General features: G+C 41.5%; 1 protein-coding gene across 8 annotated transcripts in view; it reads right to left on the reverse strand.

Moving 5' to 3' along the window:
• RUFY3 (RUN and FYVE domain containing 3) overlaps positions 1-19251 on the reverse strand; it is an 81324-nt gene extending 62073 nt beyond the window's left edge. For 3 of the 8 annotated variants that reach the window (XM_040481716.1, XM_040481710.1, XM_040481744.1), the window contains exon 1: positions 18665-19251. In XM_040481716.1, coding sequence (XP_040337650.1) covers positions 18665-19016 — 352 coding nt within the window. In that variant the 5' untranslated portion in view covers positions 19017-19251. Of the gene's footprint in view, positions 1-1975; positions 2863-18664 lie in introns of those variants that run through there. The other 5 variants (XM_040481726.1, XM_040481736.1, XM_040481752.1 and 2 more) reach the window with 5 other exon arrangements.
• Between the last annotated feature and the right edge of the window lie 706 nt (positions 19252-19957).

Consider the following 19957-nt stretch of genomic DNA (forward strand, 5'->3'; position numbering starts at 1 on the left):
GTTCAGACATCCTGAGTTAGCCAGTGGAGCAAGGAAATAAAAGCTCTGAAAAGCACCACCTTGTTTCCCAGGTCCCCAAACCCACAGATGTCTGGACTTTCTTTTATTATATCCATTTCTAATCACTTGAAATTATTGTTTCTCTTGCCCACTTTAAGGCAAAATTCCAAAATTCAAGGACAGTATTTCCCTATTTTCCTTCACATCCTCTATAGCTGATTTTAAGGTATTGGGAAGTTCCTATTTGTCTCTTTTCCTTAATCAAAGAATGTGCCACTTAGAGCTTAGGCTGCAGCCCTCGTACAGATTTCCATCACAGATTTCTCCATGAAGGATTCATACAGAACCACTATAAATGCTTACATGAACCATGAGCTCATTTTTGCTCACTCATAGGAATCCTGTTCAAAAAACAAATATAAATTCAAAGTACTAAAAATGTTAAAAATTATTTATGAAACACTAATATACTGGATTTTATAATTAAAGGAATATTTCATATTATATTACTTTCAAGATGGATGAGAGTATTTTTAAAAACAAAATATGTAAATTGAGGCATTCACTAAAAGATTTCTTGGTAGCCTTCTAAAAACGTATTTTTCTTCCCTAAAGATTCCTAAACCTTTGGGGGTTGTTTTAAACAGTACTGGCATTCTATGGATTTCCAGCTGATGTCTGCCAACCCCTGTGCACATTTCTGAGACTTAGAGCCAAGGAAGCTGTCCAACTGACAAACCAATTGTTCAAAGACGCAGCGGGTCTTAAAAACTACTTAAATATTGCCCTTAAAGACACACCCAAAATGACTGCTTTGTGTTCTGTGGTATTCATTCTCTCTAAAACTTTCTCAAGGCTAAGCCTAACGGGGGAAATAAAATCCTTTTCAGACATAAAGGGTGAGATCTGAGTCACGCTAAGATTGAAACACAAGGTCAAGGGCAAGGAATCACTTTTCCTAACCCAATCTGCTATGTGCAATTCACCTTATGCCCTCCATTCAGCAGATATGCCTAAATACCAGGCAGATGTTGATAAAGAATTTCTCATTTGTGAGCATTTCTGCATTATTTCAAAGCTGGAGAATAAACACTAGTTAAAAGGTCATTACGTAAAAAACAAAATATTTGTAGCTATGACTTAAATTAACTCTCTTCCTTATGACATTGACTTAAGAGAATTAAGGGTACAAGCTAAAAACCTGTGGTAATTTAGAAAAGGTTCTGGGAGAAAGTCACAAGTCAAGCAACCTCAAAGGTCTCAAAGGTACTGACAGTGGAAATTTCAAATGGGTCATCACAGTTACCACAAATAACTTATAAAAAGCAATGGCCAATAGATTCTATGGGTAGAGATTACCTTATTAATCATGTTTAACCTTTTTGAGGCATTATGCTTTTTAAAGCATCCATATTCATTAAATAAGCACTGAATGGAAAACTGCTTATCTACGGTCCATATTATTAAAAAAAAAGATAATGTTTGATCAACTATTTTCTAGATATCATAGCCTATTTCACAGGTTATACCCTGACATCCCATGGTAAAACACCTCAAGTGTTTCAACTATGTCAAGTACAATCCTAAAGTCATGCTGCCTTAACTTAATCTATTAAGAATTATTGTAATTTCTGTAATATTTTAGTATATAATCAATATTAATAGCTTTTTCATTATCAATTAGGGCCAAATGTGATAAGTGACCTCACATGTTCTCTTTAGGGGCTTAAAGACAAAGAGCTCTAAATAGGCACCAGCATCTTTTGAAAGGATACCTCAGGGGGCAGGGAAATAATATTTTTTCCCAGTAAAGTAGAGAAGGTAAACTGGGTAGTAGGTAAGGAAAAAACGTTGTCATGGTTGTTAACAGGTTAGAGTACAGAGTACGGGTTCTTCCTACCTCTCCCTGACCCTCCCAGCTTACTGTAACAATGAGGACGCTGGTGAGACACTAGTGGACGGGTTCTGACCATACCTTCATGGGTAGGCTCTGGGTCAGGTGTAAGTGAGATGTCATCCAGCTCTCGCAGGCAGAGCCATTCTCCATCCATAGACACTCGGAATTTGCAAAGGTAGATGGTCTCCATGGCAGCCTGTGTGATCTTGTCAGTGGTGGGGGTTGGCATATCAGTTGGAGGCGTCAGAGCAGACATGATGACTCAGCTGGGACCACAACACACACACACACAAACACACACACACTCACCCCAACAAAAATAAATAAAACCTCCTTACCCCAAAACCCCAAATCCAAAGCTCTGAAACAAAGCTCTCAGGAAAAGGGGTGGGGGAGATTAAAACAAAACACAAGGAAAAATACCTTACGGTTTAAGAACCAACTGTTCAAGACAAGCAATCCTCTACTATCTTTTCTCATAGACAGTTCCTACCACATAGCAAAATAAAATGATGCCTGTTTTCTCTAGCTTCTGTTCTTTTATCTTCTCTTCCCTGCCCCCTCCTTTTTCAGCTGGGCTATAGGCTTTAAACGTTGCACAGCCGATGCCACCTTAGCTGGCTTTAAAAAACTGGTCTCTGAATGAATAAGTGAAAAATCCTCCTTTGTGCAGGAAAAAAAAATACCCCCAAAAAATCCCAAAAAATAAACCAATATTTTCAATTTAGCTTAAAAAATATCCTGAACTGCAGAAATCACTTCCAGGATCTGCTCAGATGAGCCGGGATGCTGAGTTCTAATAGGATTGGTTGTGCGCAGTAAGCAGGGTGTTGACCAAAATGGCTGACTAATGAACTGAACTGAAAATCCAGGCTCATGTGACCAGCTGCTCTGAACGTAGGGCGAGCAATTCCCAGGATGCTTTATAGATGCTGCTGATGCAGGGAGAGCAATTAAGCTGCTGCTCTCATCCTGTACAACCCACTTCCAGACTGTGCTAGTCAAACTGTGATCAGACATAACACAATGCACCTATCCTCATCAATTCCCTCACTTTGGGATAAAAGGGCTAGATAACAGGAGGACAATTAACACTGGGTAATACTTCATTGCAAAGATGATGAAAGAGGCAGTTAGATTAATTTAGTAAGCACATAATTCACTTCCATCTTTTACCCTCATATACCTAGCTATCAAAGTTCTTTACTAAAGGTGGTGTTTTAAGAAAAGCCAAAGCAGATTTTCAAGTTAAATATCATACTCTCAGGCATTTACAATCTCCTTCTCCAAGGTACAAAACCTGACTTTTTAGACTGGATAGAAGTGCAAGAAAAAAACCTTGATGCTAAAAAAGTAAAATCCTTTCCAACTAATGGCAATCCCCTTCCCCACCCCCGCTTTTGAAGTTGTTGTATTTACCAAATTTCTTTTTTAATTGTTTTTAATATTTATTTTTGATAGAGACAGAGGGTGAGTGGGGGAGGGACAGAGAGAAGGAGACACAGAATCTGAAGCAGGCTCCAGGCTCTGAGCTGTCAGCACGGAGCCTGTCATGGGGCTCATGAACCTTGAGATCATGACCTGAGCTGAAGTCGGACGCTTAACCAACTGGGCCACCCAGGCGCCCCTACCAACTTTCTGCATAAAGTATGTATTATGTTTCTAAGTAAAAGATAAAACTATGTTATATTTTTAAAAAGCCTCCTATCCTGGAACATCCTAAGGGCATATTATCATACGTTATCAACTCACCAACCAACCAACTCACCTACCCACATACATGTCTGTATTATCCAATGAGGCATTTATACCTTGATAGCAAAAAGTTACGTGCTTCCTTTCTGAGCTGCAATAAATAATGAGATAAGGGATGATAACGATTTTCTTTGAAAATGTTTTGGACAATTGAAAACAAGTATTTTTTCTATTTAAGGATCTGGTTTTAAGGTGGAAGCTACAACTTCAAGAAATATATGCCAAGACGATTTATTCTATTTTAGGAATTTCATTCAGAAGGATACCTTGATTTTTGAAAACTAAAAGAAAAAAATTCTCCTTGAATATTATAATGACATTTTATATGTATATTACATACAAATATAATATTAAAATTTCACAAATGTTGCATCCTAACTTGAGATTGAGCCCAAAGAAAAAATGCTAAGAATCAGGTTCTGTAGGTAAACAGGCATTTCTCATACTGTTAGAGGGAAAGCAAACTGGTACAACGTAAAAATGCATATACATATATGATTATTTACAATTAGGAAGAAAATCAGCAAATTACTAAGGAAAACAAAATACCCCAGGTTTATTCATTTCTATTTAAAATCTTTCAACATTATCCTACATCTGGACCCAAAGCTATTCATTGACTAATTTTCTCATTCAGTAAATATTCAGTCAGAGTATTCCACATGTCAGGCAGCGATCCAGGCACTGGGCATGCAGTAAGACAAAATCACCCTTTCAAAGAAGCAGAATTTATGTACCCAAATACTGAACACAAGTCTTCATTTAACACATTCACATTTAATTATAGGTCGATTCCTTTCTAGACATACATACTTCCATCTTATACATTAAAGCTTAAAGGGGACAGTTTATAGTTTCACCATGCAATACTTTATAACCTAGTAAGCAGTCATTAAAATCTTTAAACTTACACTGAATAGTTCCTGGAATCACAATGCCAAAGAGCCCTGGCTTCTGTACGTACAACACCAAGACTGTAGGTCACTGACACATTCTTGAAATACAGAATAGTGAAAACAAAGAAAAATCTGGATGCTTTGAGATTTCCTGGTTCCATGAATATCTGAATTGAGCCTATCACAAACCATGACAATCTTTTTAGCAACCAATATGCATTTAATAACCTTAAACAGATTTGGATTGATTACAAGACACTAGCATACAAGAAAATCTAGGTCAATAAACAGAGAAGACCTGGTCAACATTCCTTCCAAAGGTCCTTCTCTCCAGGTAGAAGATATCAGGAGGGAAGCCCAAAGCAACTAACACTTCTGCCAAGGAGAGAAAAACCTTCCTGCACTGGTTATCTCTCAGTTTAAGGAGGCATTAGGAGTCATTTCAGAAATAAGAACTGTGGGTGAGCAGGAAAACCTGTCTTTCCACTATCTCAGTCATACCTGCTTGCAGGTAAACACCTTTGAGTCTTCAGTGTGGACACTTACTCACTGTTCACAGGCAATGAATTTCCTATGAGAACAAGCACTGTTTGTAGAAGACTAACAAATAATTCTAAACGTTGTTTAGTACTGTTTTTACATTTGGGTCTTTACTAGGTAAACCTATTAGCTTAGGTAACATGAAGTCATCAGTGAGACAAACCTTGAACTTTTTTCTCATTTGATCCTACCTGTGAATAAAGGCACATCTTTGTAAGATGGTTGTGAGGAGGGATGAGGTATAGTGTGTGGCCCTAGAAGCAGAACTAACAGGCCTAAGTGAAATTCAAATCCAAGGTGATGATCTGAATAATACTATGTTCTAGTTGCTTACACAGCCTGAATTTTCCATCTTATAATTAATTCAAAGCAAATGAGATTCACTGTCAAAGTCAGAAGTCACTTTTTTTTTTTTCAACGTTTATTTATTTTTGGGACAGAGAGAGACAGAGCATGAACGGGCGAGGGGCAGAGAGAGAGGGAGACACAGAATCGGAAACAGGCTCCAGGCTCTGAGCCATCAGCCCAGAGCCCGACGCGGGGCTCGAACTCACGGACCGCGAGATCGTGACCTGGCTGAAGTCGGACGCTTAACCGACTGCGCCACCCAGGCGCCCCCAGAAGTCACTTTTAAAGAATACTCAGCTATTTTTATAAGACAAAGTCTGATTTGTCGTGCCCAATGTCCCTGTTATACAATAGGGAAAAATTACTTAAGCTAGCTATCATTTATTGAATCTCTATTTTCTGTTAGGTGCTTTAGACTTCTTTTAATGTTTATTTATTTTTGAGAGAGAGAGAATGAGAGAGCACGAGCAGGGGAGGGTTAGAGAGAGAGGGAGTCAGAATCTGAGCTGTCAGCACAGAGCCTGACATGGGGCTCAAACTCAGGAACTGTGAGATCATGACCTGAGCTGAAGTCAGAGGCTTAACCGACTGAGCCACCTAGGTGCCCCTAGGTGCCTTATAAATACTGTATCAAATCCTCACAAGAATCTGGCCAAGGAGATATGGTATGTCCTCTTTACATACAAGGAAACCAAAGTTGAGCCAAGTAACTGGCCCAAGATCACACAATTAACAAGTGGCTGATCTGGGATTCCAAGGTTTGTCTTAATGCCCTCAAACCAAAGTCCATGCTTTCTTTCATGCCCTGAAAAGTCAGCATTCCAATCCAAGGATTAAATTTTACTTAGGAAAAACAAAAACAAAACAAAAAGCACAAACAAAATAACACAATGTCCCCACAAAATTTCCCAAATATGAATTTGAACAAATTTAAGATTTGAGGAAGAAAAAAATTGTATTAGCTTTCATACTTTACAAACCACATATTCCACTTTCTCTTATACATTCAGTTCAGGTTTTTAATATGTGGGCATTTTCTGAGAAACTGGGATCCCAGCATAGATCTTTCCTGCTGTGTGCTGGCAAAGGGTAAACCAAATTCTTCCTGATCATAGTAAAGGATGATACACTACTTATTGTACTACCACTCTGAGGAAAGAGCAGGAAATAAGCATCTTACCAAGTTCCCGCCTCATCCACTAACTTAGTTGGGCATATTAAGAACACCTGAGGGGCACCTGGGTGGCTCAGTCGGTTTTAAGTGTCCAAGTTTGGCTCAGGTCATGATCTCGCAGTTTGTGGTTTTGAGCCCTGCATCGGGCTCTGTGCTGACAGCTCAGAGCCTGGAGCCTGCTTTGGATTCTGTGCCTCCCTCTCTCTCTCTCTCACAAATAAGTAAACATTAAAAAAAAATTTAAGAACGCTTAATACAGTCAGTAGTGTGAAAAGATTAATGAAGGGGAAATTATTTTCTCAAATGACTTATTCCAGAACTTCTTCAAATAGCAAACTTCAAAATATAGTTTTAATACTTTAAAAATACAACCAATATCCATGAAATCATTGCCTAACTGATGAAATGAACCAACAAATTTATGTGTTCCTTCTCTCTTCCGAATTCCTGCCTCCCCTTTTGAGGCAATTACTTCTGAATTTTGTGTATATCATTACCTTACTTTAAAAGTATTATTATGAATATATGGATGCCTAAACAATATATTTAGCTTCATCTTAACTTTATAGAAAGCGTTTCATGCTGTATGAAAGCCTTTCGCTCAACACTGCATTTTATTTATGTTTTAAATATTTATTTTTTCAGAGAGCACAAGCAGGGGAGGGGCAGAGAGAGGGAGACAGAAGATCTGAAGCAGGTTCTGCGCTGACAGCAGTAAGCCTGATATGGGGCTTGAACTCATGAAAGGTGAGATCATGACCTGAGCCGAAGTTGGACACTCAACCTACTGAGCCACCCAGGTGCCCCTCAACATTGCATTTTTAAAGATTCATCCACATTGTAGTGTGCTATAATTTATCTTTTTGGCTGCTGTATTATGAGGTAATATTCCATTGTATGTGTAAAAAATTTTCTGATCCATTTTCATGCTGGTGAGCATGTATGGGTTATTTCTAATTTTTTTTTTTGTTTTAAATAATATTATTTAAATACTTTACAGAAATAGATTTCTTTTTTTTTTTTTTTGAGAGAGAAAGAGAGAGAGAGAGAGAGAGAGAGAGGCGCAAGTGGGGGAGCAGCAGAGGGAGAAGGAGAGAGGGAATCTCACTTGGGGCTTGATGTCACCACTGTGAAATCATGACCTGAGCCGAAATCAAGAGTCAGACACTTAACCGAATGATCCACCAAGGTGCCCCCAGAAATAGATTTCTTGTAGGTATACCAATTCTCAACAGGTCTGAAGGTAAGAAACTATTTCACATTTCTTTTATAGGTAGTTGTCTCCTATTACCTAGTTCCTATTGGGCACATACTGGTGCTTTTTAAAACTTATTGACTTGTGCAACTAAATCAGTTTGTAAACCTCACAAGTTCTACTTCCCAAAGCCTCTGGGATCACAGTTTTACAATTTAAGAAAACAATTCTCCCACCCCCACCCCCACCCCCACATTTTACTAGGTGCTGTCAGCACAAAAGGGTTTCTCTGATGAAATGCCATCATGATGACATTGGTGGAAAGTCTAGATGTTTCTGCTAAAGTATAAGATTATTCAGACGAATGATCATGATTTTTTCACATGCTCCAGTCTTCCACCCACTTCCGTCCCTCTTACTTCTTTCCCTCTCTCAGACAAAAATCTATTATGTTTACCTCTGATGCTGAGATTTCTACAATTGTAGATTTATACATTTGAAAGGCTCAGTATTACTTTGTAGATATTAACCAAGAATGATAATAAGTACTAAAAAATGATTATACCTGAGTTAATTATTTTGTTAGGAACAAAAACCACCAGGAGTATTACCATGCATAATCTTTTCACTTACTAAAATTAACCAGCATCAGGCTAGAGCTAACTCCTATCTTAGTAACTAAAACTGATTTCAAGGCTAAGTGGCAGTAGGTAATGATTTACAGATGTAAAGCTACCAGCAACTTAGTAGATCTTTGGAAATTTATCCTGCTCTTGTCCTGATTTACTCAACTATAAAATGAAACTAAAAAGCTAGCTTCACAAAGCTCATGGGCTCCATGAGAACTTTGCCTGCTTTATACACCATTATACATCTGCTTAAAACAGGACCTACCAAGTATCAGTCTCAAAAGATACTTGTTGGTGTAGATATGTAACTCCAAAGCACTCTATACTCTTGCAATGGTATATTTTCACCCTCCTGTTTCACCTTAACCATGAAAACTTCCAAGTTCCTCAAAACCAAGCTATATTCATGCCCCAACAAATAAGTCATTCTAACGCAGGCTTTAGTCACTTGTACCTGACAGATTCATTCATTTAACATGCAATGGGCACCTACTATGTGTTAGTCACGAGGGACATAAGAACAAGGTAGTAGACAAAAAACAGGCAATTACAGGTGCACAGACGGCTATTCAGTGTTGTTTACATACATAACTATTGAATTTCACATTTATTTATTCGTTTAGGAAGTAGGGCCTCACTGAGCAGAATGAGGAACTAACAGACTGCTGCTGTCTGAAAAGGAGCCTTCAGTTTAGGATGGGATTCCAGTAATGGGAGGCAGTAAAGGAGGCTGAGAGCATGTAGAGTCGGAAAGCCCACAGTGAATCCTAGATCCACCTTTAGAAGCTGAATAACTTTGGCATAGTATTTGTTTCTGTGCCTGTTTCTTCACTGACAGAATGGGGATAATAATATTAACTACTTCAGATTTCACGGAAGTAATGTTAAGTAAAATGCTTAGCATGGCACTTTGTACAAAGTAAGCAGTCAGTAAATCCTAGCCATTATCATCATTATAGGTGCTTGAGGATTCTGGGGGGAAAAATGCTACCATCACATGAAGCGTAAGTCAGTAAGGATGAAAGCTCATAGGACTGAGGTAGAGGAAAGTCAAAAGGAGATGTGAGCAAAGGGGATGCTGGGGCATCTCTCAGGCCTTGAGGAAGGAAGACATGGGTCAGAACTTTACCAGGCATTCATATCAGGTGACCAGATTTCTTAAGTTCATAAAAAAGGCAGAGGAAGCAGATGTTTATGCCTGTAGAGTCCCTAAACAGATTCTAAAATTAGAGGAACCGCATTCTAAAAGGCAACATGCTCAAACAATTTCTGCTTTCTACATGCCTCTTGCTGTCACAGTCTGACAGGCTCTTTTCCTATGTTTTATGAGGTTTCAAATTTCCCCACCTCTGCCCCTATAAACTTCTTTTCAGTTTCCATGCCACTCCCTCTGACACATGCTGCCTGTCATGTCTACTTGGTACGGAACAAGTATAGAACCAGTCAGTCACTAACAGGGTCCCTGCAATCAGGGATACCCACCTTGGTCAGCAGCCCTTGCCTGGTGGGCTTTAGGAAGACCATGAACCTTCCCATTATTCGGAAGTAGTTACAGTAGGTGGGCGGGATCATACTGATACTCTCTCAAGTACCACCGCTCTGTAACTCTAAAAACATTTCCTTTCTCATAATTTTAAGTCATGCTATCTTACACTACTGACTTCCCAAAATAAATGTTACAGCTCACACTTGAGCCACTTTACCCTAGAGGAAGAAGTTTCCATGTTAATAAGGTTTGGGTGGAAAAACAACAGTTCAGATAGCCTGCAAAACTCATTAAAAAATTTTTTTTGTTTTAATGTTTATTTTTGAGAGAGAGACAGGGTGTGAGCAGGGGAGGGGTAGAGAGAGAGAGGGAGACACAGAATCCAAAGCAGGCTCCAGGTGCTGACCTGTCAGCACAGAGCCTGACTCAGGGCTGGAACTCCTGAACCACGAGATCAGGACCTGAGCTGAAGTCAGATGCCCAATCGACTGAGCCACCCAGGCACCCCTAAAATGGGGTTCTTTAGGGCGCCTGGCTGGCTCAGTCGGTAGAGCCTGTGATTCTTGATCTTGGGGTTGTGAGTTTGAGCCCCACACTGGATGTAGAGCTTACTTACTTACTTACATACATAAATAGGGACTCTTTAATTTATGATGGGGACCCATTACCTTTTGTACAATGGCAAAGAGGCAGCGTGTCTTTTAGGCAACACTTAATTATTTAAGGAATTTTCAAGTATGTTAGACAACAAGAAAATATCATTATTTCATCCAGTTAATTCTATGTTATTCTCCCAGACTTTTTACTACCTATAACCTATACTAGAATATGTTCTCTTAGCTTCTTTGTAAGATTCCATCTCTTTAACACAGATTTCTGCTAAACAAAAAGGAAAAAGATGCAAGACAGAGTAAGTCAAGTGAATATGTTTTGAGGCTAATACTAATCTTTTAGCTCCAAAGTTGCTTTCTTTGCCACTTTTGCTCTGCTCTCTCTCTCACCAAACTTACTGCTTTCTACCTAAACTGATTTAATGCTTTGGTGAGGGAGCATACAGTGATTAAGAACATGAGCTGTGACACCACACTATGCAGGAATATGAATTCATTGTGTCCTTCACTTAAAAAAACTGCAATATAAACAAATATTGAATCATTATGTTGTATACCTGAAATTAATGTAGTGTTATACGTCAGTTGTGCCTCACTAAAAATAAACAAACAAAACACCTCTGGGGATAGGGCCAGAAATCTGTGCTAACAAGATGTCCAGGTGATTGATAGGTGCAAAATCTGAGTTAAGAACTATCCTAAAACCACAGAATCTGTGTCTCCAGATTTGCAAATGCAAATCTAAGGCTACTCTATCAGAATTTTTGTATTTTATAATAAGTTAGATAAGTCATTTAGAGATAGATACTGAACCAAATACTCTGACAAAAAACATAAGTTGTATACATCTACTTATATGAGTTCTACATGGACTCATTTTTTTTCAGTTTTCATTTTTTTTTTTAATGTTTATTTATTTTTGAGAGAGAAGGAGAGACAGAGCACGAGCAGGGGAGGGGCAGAGAGAGGGAGACACAGAACCTGAAACAGGCTCCGGGCTCTGAGCTGTTAGCACAAAGCCCAATGTGGGGCTTTAACCCACAAACCGCGAGATCATGACCTGAGCCAAAGTCAGACACTTAACCAACTGAGCCACCCAGGCGCCCCATTCAGTTTTCATTGTTAAGAGAGTAGTTTTTAAGTATCACTCTTCTATCTTCTATCAAATTTTAATAAAAATCAGCACGTACTGATAAATGTGAACTTTTTAGCTCTTTGCAGGGCACATAAAAATATTCCATAAAATGGTAGCCACTAACTACTACTACTATTATCTTACTACTCACATTCTTTCTTTGTAGCTGTTTGGATTACAGAACTACAGTAAAGCTTCTTTCATCTAATGGAGAGCCTTTTAGGATCCTCTAGTATCCAAAATGAAGCTAAGACCAGAAATAAGAAAAAAAACTCTGTGTATAAAGAATTAACCTACGATTATCAAGAGGGGGGCAGTCAAAACAAAGTCTCAAAGATTACATCTAATATTCTGAAATTGTTGTTTTGTCAATCAGAGTGTGAGCTTTTTGATAATGCCGGGCCAGAAGTGTAAGTAAAACAAATGAAAGGAAGCAGAAGGGGAGAAATTGGTTGGGAAGACAAACTGTGATAAGTTAGGCAGCAGTGATAATAAGAGCTGTATCAGGAAAGGAAGCAGCAGACAGGTTCTTGTAGCCAAAGGATGCAGGAATTGGGGGAATTGGGGGCATGAACCAGCTCCCCATACCTCACCAGGTCACTGCAGCTGTGGGTGGAAAAGACCCACCTGTATTTAGATACTCTTTAGTTCTAAACTCTAGTTCTCTGGTAGTCACTAACTTACAATTAAACTGTCTGAAGATGGGGGCACCTGGGTGGCTCAGTCGCTTGAGCGTCCAACTTTAGTTCAGGCCATGATCTCACAGCTCATGAGTTTGAGCCCCTCATTGGGCTCTATGCTGACAGCTCTGAGCCTAGAGCCTGCTTCGGATTCTGTGTCTCCCTCCCTCTCTGTCCCTAACCCACTTGCATTCTGTCCCTCTCTCTCAAAAATAAATAAATGTTAAAAAAAATTTTTTTAAGTCTGAAGATGCTACATTTCTGAAGGGTTTTTTTCCTTTTCTATGGGTGTTTATATCTGTCATTTGACAAAATAACATTTAATAGACCAGAAAGTGATTCTTAACACAGGTAAAGTATGCTTAACACAGTTGGAAAAGAGCTGAAAGCCTATGAATCACAGCATTGTAAATGGAGGAACCACTCTACGTCAATTATACCAAAAAGCTGTCTTTAAAAAAGTCACAACTCCATCTGCTATTCTAAAAACTACTAGTATAAAGATGAACCTTAAATACTTTTAGCTTCTCATTGTTCAATCCTTCCCCAAATACCTATCAGTTTTGAGCAGATGCCGCTATATTTACAAAATAGAATGGAGTATTTTTGTCTTTTCAAAATTAAAAAAAAGCAATACATCAGGTCAACTAATTAATGTGTATTCAACTGCTAACCAGGTATAATGTTTTCTGGAGTGCTATTAAACAATGAAAAAAGAAAAGAGACACAATAATAGAAATGTCCATGGAAGATAAATTAAGATCAGAATATATACATATACACACATAAATAATATATATACATGCACATATACATATATAATATACACATCTTTATATTGTATATATGTGTATAAACCGAACATAAAACTATTTTTTCATTTATACATAAATGAGACAGTTCCTTCCCCAACATGGGTTCTTAAAGTGCATCTGTGAGAAAGCACATCTGTGAATGTTTCCAGAAACCCTCATTCTCTGCACTTTCCAGGGCTCAACAAGGCATTCACTATTAGCTATACTCAAGTTTACAGTGGGTGGACACAGCAATGCTACCATTCCTTCCCACTTTTTTTCTTCCTTCTATTCCTCTCCTAGCCCTTCTACCATCTCACAACAGCACATACAAGTACAGAAAGAAAGTTGCTTCTTTGTTGAGTGCAACTTTTTTTTTTTTTTTTTTTTTGGTACATTGTTGGAAATGGAAAAGACAAAGTCAGAGATGTGGGTTTATTTGCATGTCATTGCCCTAAACATAAATGTTAGCTGTGGCTCTGGGAGTTGGAAGAAGAAACGAATCACTGTCAGAAGCTGATAACTATGCAGACATCAGGAGTGCCTCTTCACTCCAACACCAAGAAGCCATCTCTTACTCATCCATGAGAAACCTTTTAAAGTTAGGATGGAAAAGGGAAGCATTAAAAGCATTGTACCATGGCATGCAAGTAGCTCCTTATATCATTTATGAGAAATTGGTGTGGAAGGTCATACACCAAAGGGGAAAAAGCCTCATGAAATATGAACCCATACATGTCTGTGAATGCATGCAAAAGTTCTGGAAGAAAACTCACCAAACTCAAAAGTGGTATCCTCAGAAAAGGTGGTACGTCTCCTACCCAAAAGGAAAGTTCACTTTGTATTCAATGTACTCTTGTACTGTAAATATTTAAACAATGACAATAGATTTATGTTATGTGTTACTTGTAGTTTTTATAAATCAAATATTTTTTAAAAGGCATAGTAGGGGGGCGCCCGGGTGGCTCAGTTGGTTAAGTGTCTGACTCTTGATTCCAGCTCAGGTCATGATCTCATGGTTCAGGAGATCAAGCCCTACATCGGGCTCTGTGCTAACAGTGTGGAGCCTGCTTCGGATTCTCTCCCTCTCTCCCTCTCTGCTCCTCCCCTGCTCACTCTCCCTCTCTCAAAATAAACATTTTTTTTTTTTAAAAGCATGGTTAGGAATTTTTATGACATTTAAAAGCTAGAAGCATAAAAAATTAGCAGACTAGCTAATTAGCAGACTCAAAGACTCAGAAAGGAACATAATCCAACACAGCAAATCAGAAGCCATCCTTCCTGCTGTATTTAAACATGATGAATATATTAAGGATATTATATCTAGCATGATTTTACACTGACATAGTACACATTATGAACACTGAAAAGTTTAAGCTACCTTCCCTACACACATTTTTGTTATTCTTTATCAGTGTCATTTAAACAAAGCTGAACTCGGGGCGCCTGGGTGGCTCGGTCGGTTAAGGGTCCTACTTCGGCTCAGGTCATGATCTCACAGTCCGTGGGTTCGAGCCCCGCGTCGGGCTCTGTGCTGACAGCTCAGAGCCTGGAGCCTGTTTCGGATTCTGTGTCTCCCTCTCTCTGTGACCCTCCCCCGTTCATGCTCTGTGTCTCTCTGTCTCAAAAATAAACAAACGTTAAAAAAAAAAAATAAAAAAATAAACAAAGCTGAACTCAAATGTAAAGGTTAATTTTTAAAATATCTGAATACAATCAAGGTATCTACAATAAAAAAGATGGCATTGCCTTAATACACAACATCTCAAAATTATTATATTCAGTACTTTGGGCAAAGACATTAACAAGAGTTAAAAACTGGGTGATGAGGAGGCAAATACTCATTGGGTACTGAGGTTGAATCTAAGTACTGTCCTGGTAACTGAAATGAGAAATCTTTTTAAAACTGTTTCCTCGGGGGGTGCCTGGGTGGCTCAGTCGGTTAAGCGGCCGACTTCGGCTCAGGTCATGATCTCGCAGTCCGTGAGTTCGAGCCCCACGTCAGGCTCTGTGCTGACAGCTCAGAGCCTGGAACCTGTTTCAGATTCTGTGTCTCCCTCTCTCTGACCCTCCCCTGTTCATGCTCTGTCTCAAAAATAAATAAATGTTAAAAAAAAAAAAAACACCAACAACTGTTTCCTCAGGTTGCTCAAGTGAACAGCCAGGAGATGCAGAGTTCTGATATCCAAGTACAGTAAAACCTTGTGACTGTAACTTGTTCTATGAGTGTTCCGCAAGACGAGCAAACCGTTCTAATAAATTTTAACTTGATTAACAAGCGATGTCTTGCAATACAAGTAGTACGTGATGCTGAATGTCACATGATCACAACTGAGCCAATGGTTCTCTCTCTCTCTCTCTCTCTCTCTCTCTCTCCAGGATTGTGGGGTATGGTCCCATGTTGGTCTCAGGCCGCAGTATTTGGCAGAAATTTTTGCATGTTGGAAGGTGCCCACAACTGGCACTAGTGTGTTTTTTGCCACTTCAAAGCACCTCTGGACAGTCCCTTGCTTTTCCAAACAAGAGTAAGTTTAGGAATGCTTTGCTTCATTCTAGGTCAGGCTGCATGCAGAGACCCCTTCCTCTGCTGCCTTCTTGCCAGACACATTAAATACTGTATATGACAAGAGTTTATTTATACTGTACTTAACATCCGTTAACGATAGTTAAAGTCATCCTACACAATGACCCTCCTCTCTCGTCTCCCTCACACAAGCCATGAAGGTTTTCAAAGGTATGTGAAGGTTAATTTATGCTTCTTTATATTGTATATTTTCTTTGTTATTTTGTATTATATTACAGTATTTTATTCATTTTCATATGAATGTTTTTGGGTTGTGGAATGAATCATCTGAGTTTCCATTATTTCTTATAGGGAAATCCGCTTTGATACACAGTGCTTTGGATTACAAGCATGTTTCTGGAACGAATTAGGCTTGCAAACCAAGGCTTGCATACTGTACATGATAGAAAGTAATACTGCATTGACTCTGCAGGGCAGCCACAAAAAAATCTTTTTTTTTTTTTTTTAAATTTTTTTTTTCAACGTTTATTTATTTATTTTTGGGACAGAGAGAGACAGAGCATGAAGGGGGAGGGGCAGAGAGAGAGGGAGTCACAGAATCGGAAGCAGGCTCCAGGCTCTGAGCCATCAGCCCAGAGCCTGACGCGGGGCTCGAACTCACGGACCGCGAGATCGTGACCTGGCTGAAGTCAGACGCTTAACCGACTGCGCCACCCAGGCGCCCCACAAAAAAATCTTTTAATTTATTGAGTATTCCTTTTTCCAAGTATGCATGTGTTCTGAAGTACATATAAAAATAACAAGGTGGGGTGCCTGGGTGGCTCAGTTAATCCTCCGACATGTGATTTAGGCTCAGGTCATGATCTTGTGGTCACAGGATTAAGACTATGTTCAGCTCCATGCTGGACATGGAGCCTACTTAAGATTCTCTCCCTCTCTCTCTCAAAAAAAAAAAAAAAAAAAAAAAAGAAAAGAACAAAAAATAAGGTAAAAATAAAAACTCAGGATAAGAACTGCTCAATACATCTGTATTGTAAGGTAGAGACTAAGAGATCACACCTATGAAGCTTCAAGTCTTCATTCCTGATCTTGATCATGCTTAGGCCCTAATTTTCTAATACTTAAAAAAAAAAAGCTAATCCTTAAAAGGAGGAAGCATCAAGTAAATTAACTGAAATTCAGATAATCCCCACAGCTGACACCTCCACAGTTGAACATTTGCTCTGTCCATAAAGTTTGTGGGGTGCCTGGGTGGCTCAGTGGGTTGAGACTCCGACTTCTGCTCAGGTCATGATCTGGCAGTTGGTGAGTTCAAGCCCCGCGTTAGGCGCTGTGCTGACGGCTCACAGTCTGGAGCCTGCTTTGGATTCTGGGTCTCCCTCTCTTTCTCTGCCCCTCCCACGACGCACCTGCGCACTCTCTCCCTCAAAAATAAATAAACATTAAAATAAATAAATAACTAATGGTTGTACCACAACCTTTACAGAATTATAAAGAATTGATAGGAGTGTCTTCATTCTATAGTGATGTGGTTAATAAGCAGATTACACAGAAATAAAATTTTAAGGAGAAAAAAGAGGCCATGCTTAAAGAACAAAGTAGAAAGCAGATTCCTTAGAAAATTTAAAGTAATGTTGTGAATATTATCTTTACTTCCCCTACTGATTAAAGGACTAATTTCTACCTTGATCAGGCACTCCCATTTTGAGATTAGCACATACTACTCCAACACACAACCTATGGTTTTACTAAGACTTTTTGTCAGTGGTCAGTGTTGGCCCTCTTTCTAGGTAAGTAACAGAAACGGTGACACTGGACTATTACCTCCAGCTGAACCCAATGGCTCCTAACCTAAGAGAACCATGCCCCCAGTTTCAGAGGTTTGGTGTTTGTTTAAGGAGCACGGGCTTGGTAGGCAAGGAATCTGGGTCAACTTCAGTCCTACTCTAAAGCTGTTACTTGGGTCAAATCATTCAGTAATACTGATCCTCAGCTTGATCTGAAAACGTGGCATCCTATTTGTCTCACAGATGTGAGGATTAACTATGATAATCACAGCATATGCACACAGAAGACATTTGACTCTTAATGTCATAAGGGATGGATTAGGGGTAGAAAAGACAAAGTCAGGATTTCTTGGTTGTGTAGAGCAGTTAAAAGGCTTGCTCTGGTGAGAAAAGAAGTCTCTAGCTCTATTTCTGGGAAAGAGATTCCCTCATCACCTTAGGCAAGTTTCTCCCCCTTTTCAGAACTCATACAACAAAGTACTTGGCATTTACAGCATGCCTTGTATCCTCAGCCACATTTTCATACTGTAAGACCCTGTCATGTTAAACCAGATTTAACACTCCTCCAAGTCTTTTTACACACACTGCCTACTCTAGGACCCCGCTCCTGGCAAGTAGCAATGAACAGCTGTTGACTGATAAAGCAGAAAGTGAGGTCCGCTGCATTCAGGGGGCTCCCGAGGCGGTGGTATTAAAAGGTGGAGGCCTCTGCCTGCCAAATGATACGATCTCGGGAGGGGCCCCTCCAAAACCACACATTCCATTCATGTCAACTCGCGTACTGTTCCTGATTTCTCTTCTCAATCCCTTGGACGCATCTGTGATATTTACGAGTGTGGCGTGAACACTCGTAAAAATTTTAGTGGTACAACCGAGGCCGCCCGGGCGGCGGCGGCGCAGCAGCCACACCTACTCCGCGGCCCCAGCGCCTGGAGCTCACAGAAGGCGGGCCAACGGGGCTGCCGGGTCTCTGGGCGCCGCCCCCTCCTCGGCTCCTCCGGGAAAGGTACCCAGCCTGGGACCGGGGGCTGGGACCCGGCGAGCACGTGGGAGGCTGGCGAGGACGAGCGTCCGGCCCAGGAGGGGAGGGGAAGCCGAGCCGGGCGGGAGCCAGCGGCCTGGGGAGACTCCGAGGTAAACAGTCCGGCGCCCGGACCGCGGCAGCCCCCCTGCACCCTTCCCGGCCGAGTCCCCCCTTCCCGCCGCCACTCACGGTGCTTGCCGCCGCCGCCGCCGCCGCTTGGGTAGCTCAGTAGCAGGAAAGGCAGCGGGGAGCCCGGCGACGGCGGGGTCCTCCAGGAGCGCTGTTGCTGCTGCGGCGGCGGACGCGCTGCGAAGCCGGCGCCTCCATCGCCTGGGTAGAGCAGGAAGAAGGGGGCGGCCACTGGTGAGCCGGGATCCGACTGCCCGGCAGGAGAGGCCAGCGGCGGCCCCGCCTCGCCCTCTGGGTCCGCGCCCCCGGCTGGAGCGCGGCTCGGCTCCTCCAGCAGCTGCTCCCCGCCCCTCGCCGGTTCCTCGCTGCAACTTTCCGCGCCGGCGTTGGGCGGCGGCGCGGTCTCAGCCATGCTCGCTCCTTCCTTCGCCGCCGCCTCGTACTCGCGCCCGGGCCTGGGCCGGGGAGTAGAGGGTCACGGCGGCGAGCCGCCGCCTCGTCCCGTCCGCGTCGCCGCCGCCACCTTTCTCCTTGGCCGCGGGCCGGCGTCTGGGCTCCGCCGCGCCGTCTACGGCCCGCCCCGCCGGGGTCCGAGCCAGCTGGTGCGACGGCCCCGCCCGACGGAGCGGTCTCCCTACCGGCCGCCTCCTCTCGCCCGCCCCTCCCGCCCCGGCCCCCAGCCTGCGGCGCGGCTCCCCTAGGGGGCGGTGTCCTCCTCTTCCCACTTCCCACCTTCCGCTTCCCTCCGCCGGCGTTGACCTCCCTCCCGACCCTAGGGGAGGAGACGGCGCCCAGTGCGCGTCCTTACCCGCCCCCGGCACGGCCCTCTTAAACTGTCAGGTGTGTTTGCCCTCCCCAGTGCTTGAAAGACCTGGCGAGATAGCTAGCGGCGTTTTGTGTTGCAGCCTAACTTCAGCCGTAGCACGGAGGCACAAAGATCTGGGTGGGAGAAGAGGACAAAGCTAATTTTAAAAAGGAACCTCCCTCCCCCCGGGTATTAAACTGTACCATTTGCCTTTCACACACTAGAACTTTAACCGTTGATTCACGGTTTTGATTCCTGAGCTTTTTATGTGAGAAACTAGAGGTGGGTGTCTTCCTTCTACCACCTCTTTTGTTTCCTCTCTTGTGCGCCCTGTAGAAATCTTGTATTTGCTTTGACTTCAACTCCCTGGTTTTCCGGTGTTCTGGGTGCGCATGAGTGCATTTTAAGCCAAACAGATCAGAATTTATACGGCAAGCGCCTATTATAGGTCGGCGGTTTTCACTTTCATAGTGCTTCCGTCTCGCTAGTAATTGGCCGCTGTTGCTTTATTCTGAATGTTTGAATCAATGATTACTGATCCTGTAATT

The sequence above is a fragment of the Herpailurus yagouaroundi genome, unplaced genomic scaffold (genome assembly GCF_014898765.1).
Source record: "Herpailurus yagouaroundi ecotype Mexico unplaced genomic scaffold, PumYag 28, whole genome shotgun sequence".
In the NCBI taxonomy this organism is placed as follows: domain Eukaryota; kingdom Metazoa; phylum Chordata; class Mammalia; order Carnivora; family Felidae; genus Herpailurus; species Herpailurus yagouaroundi.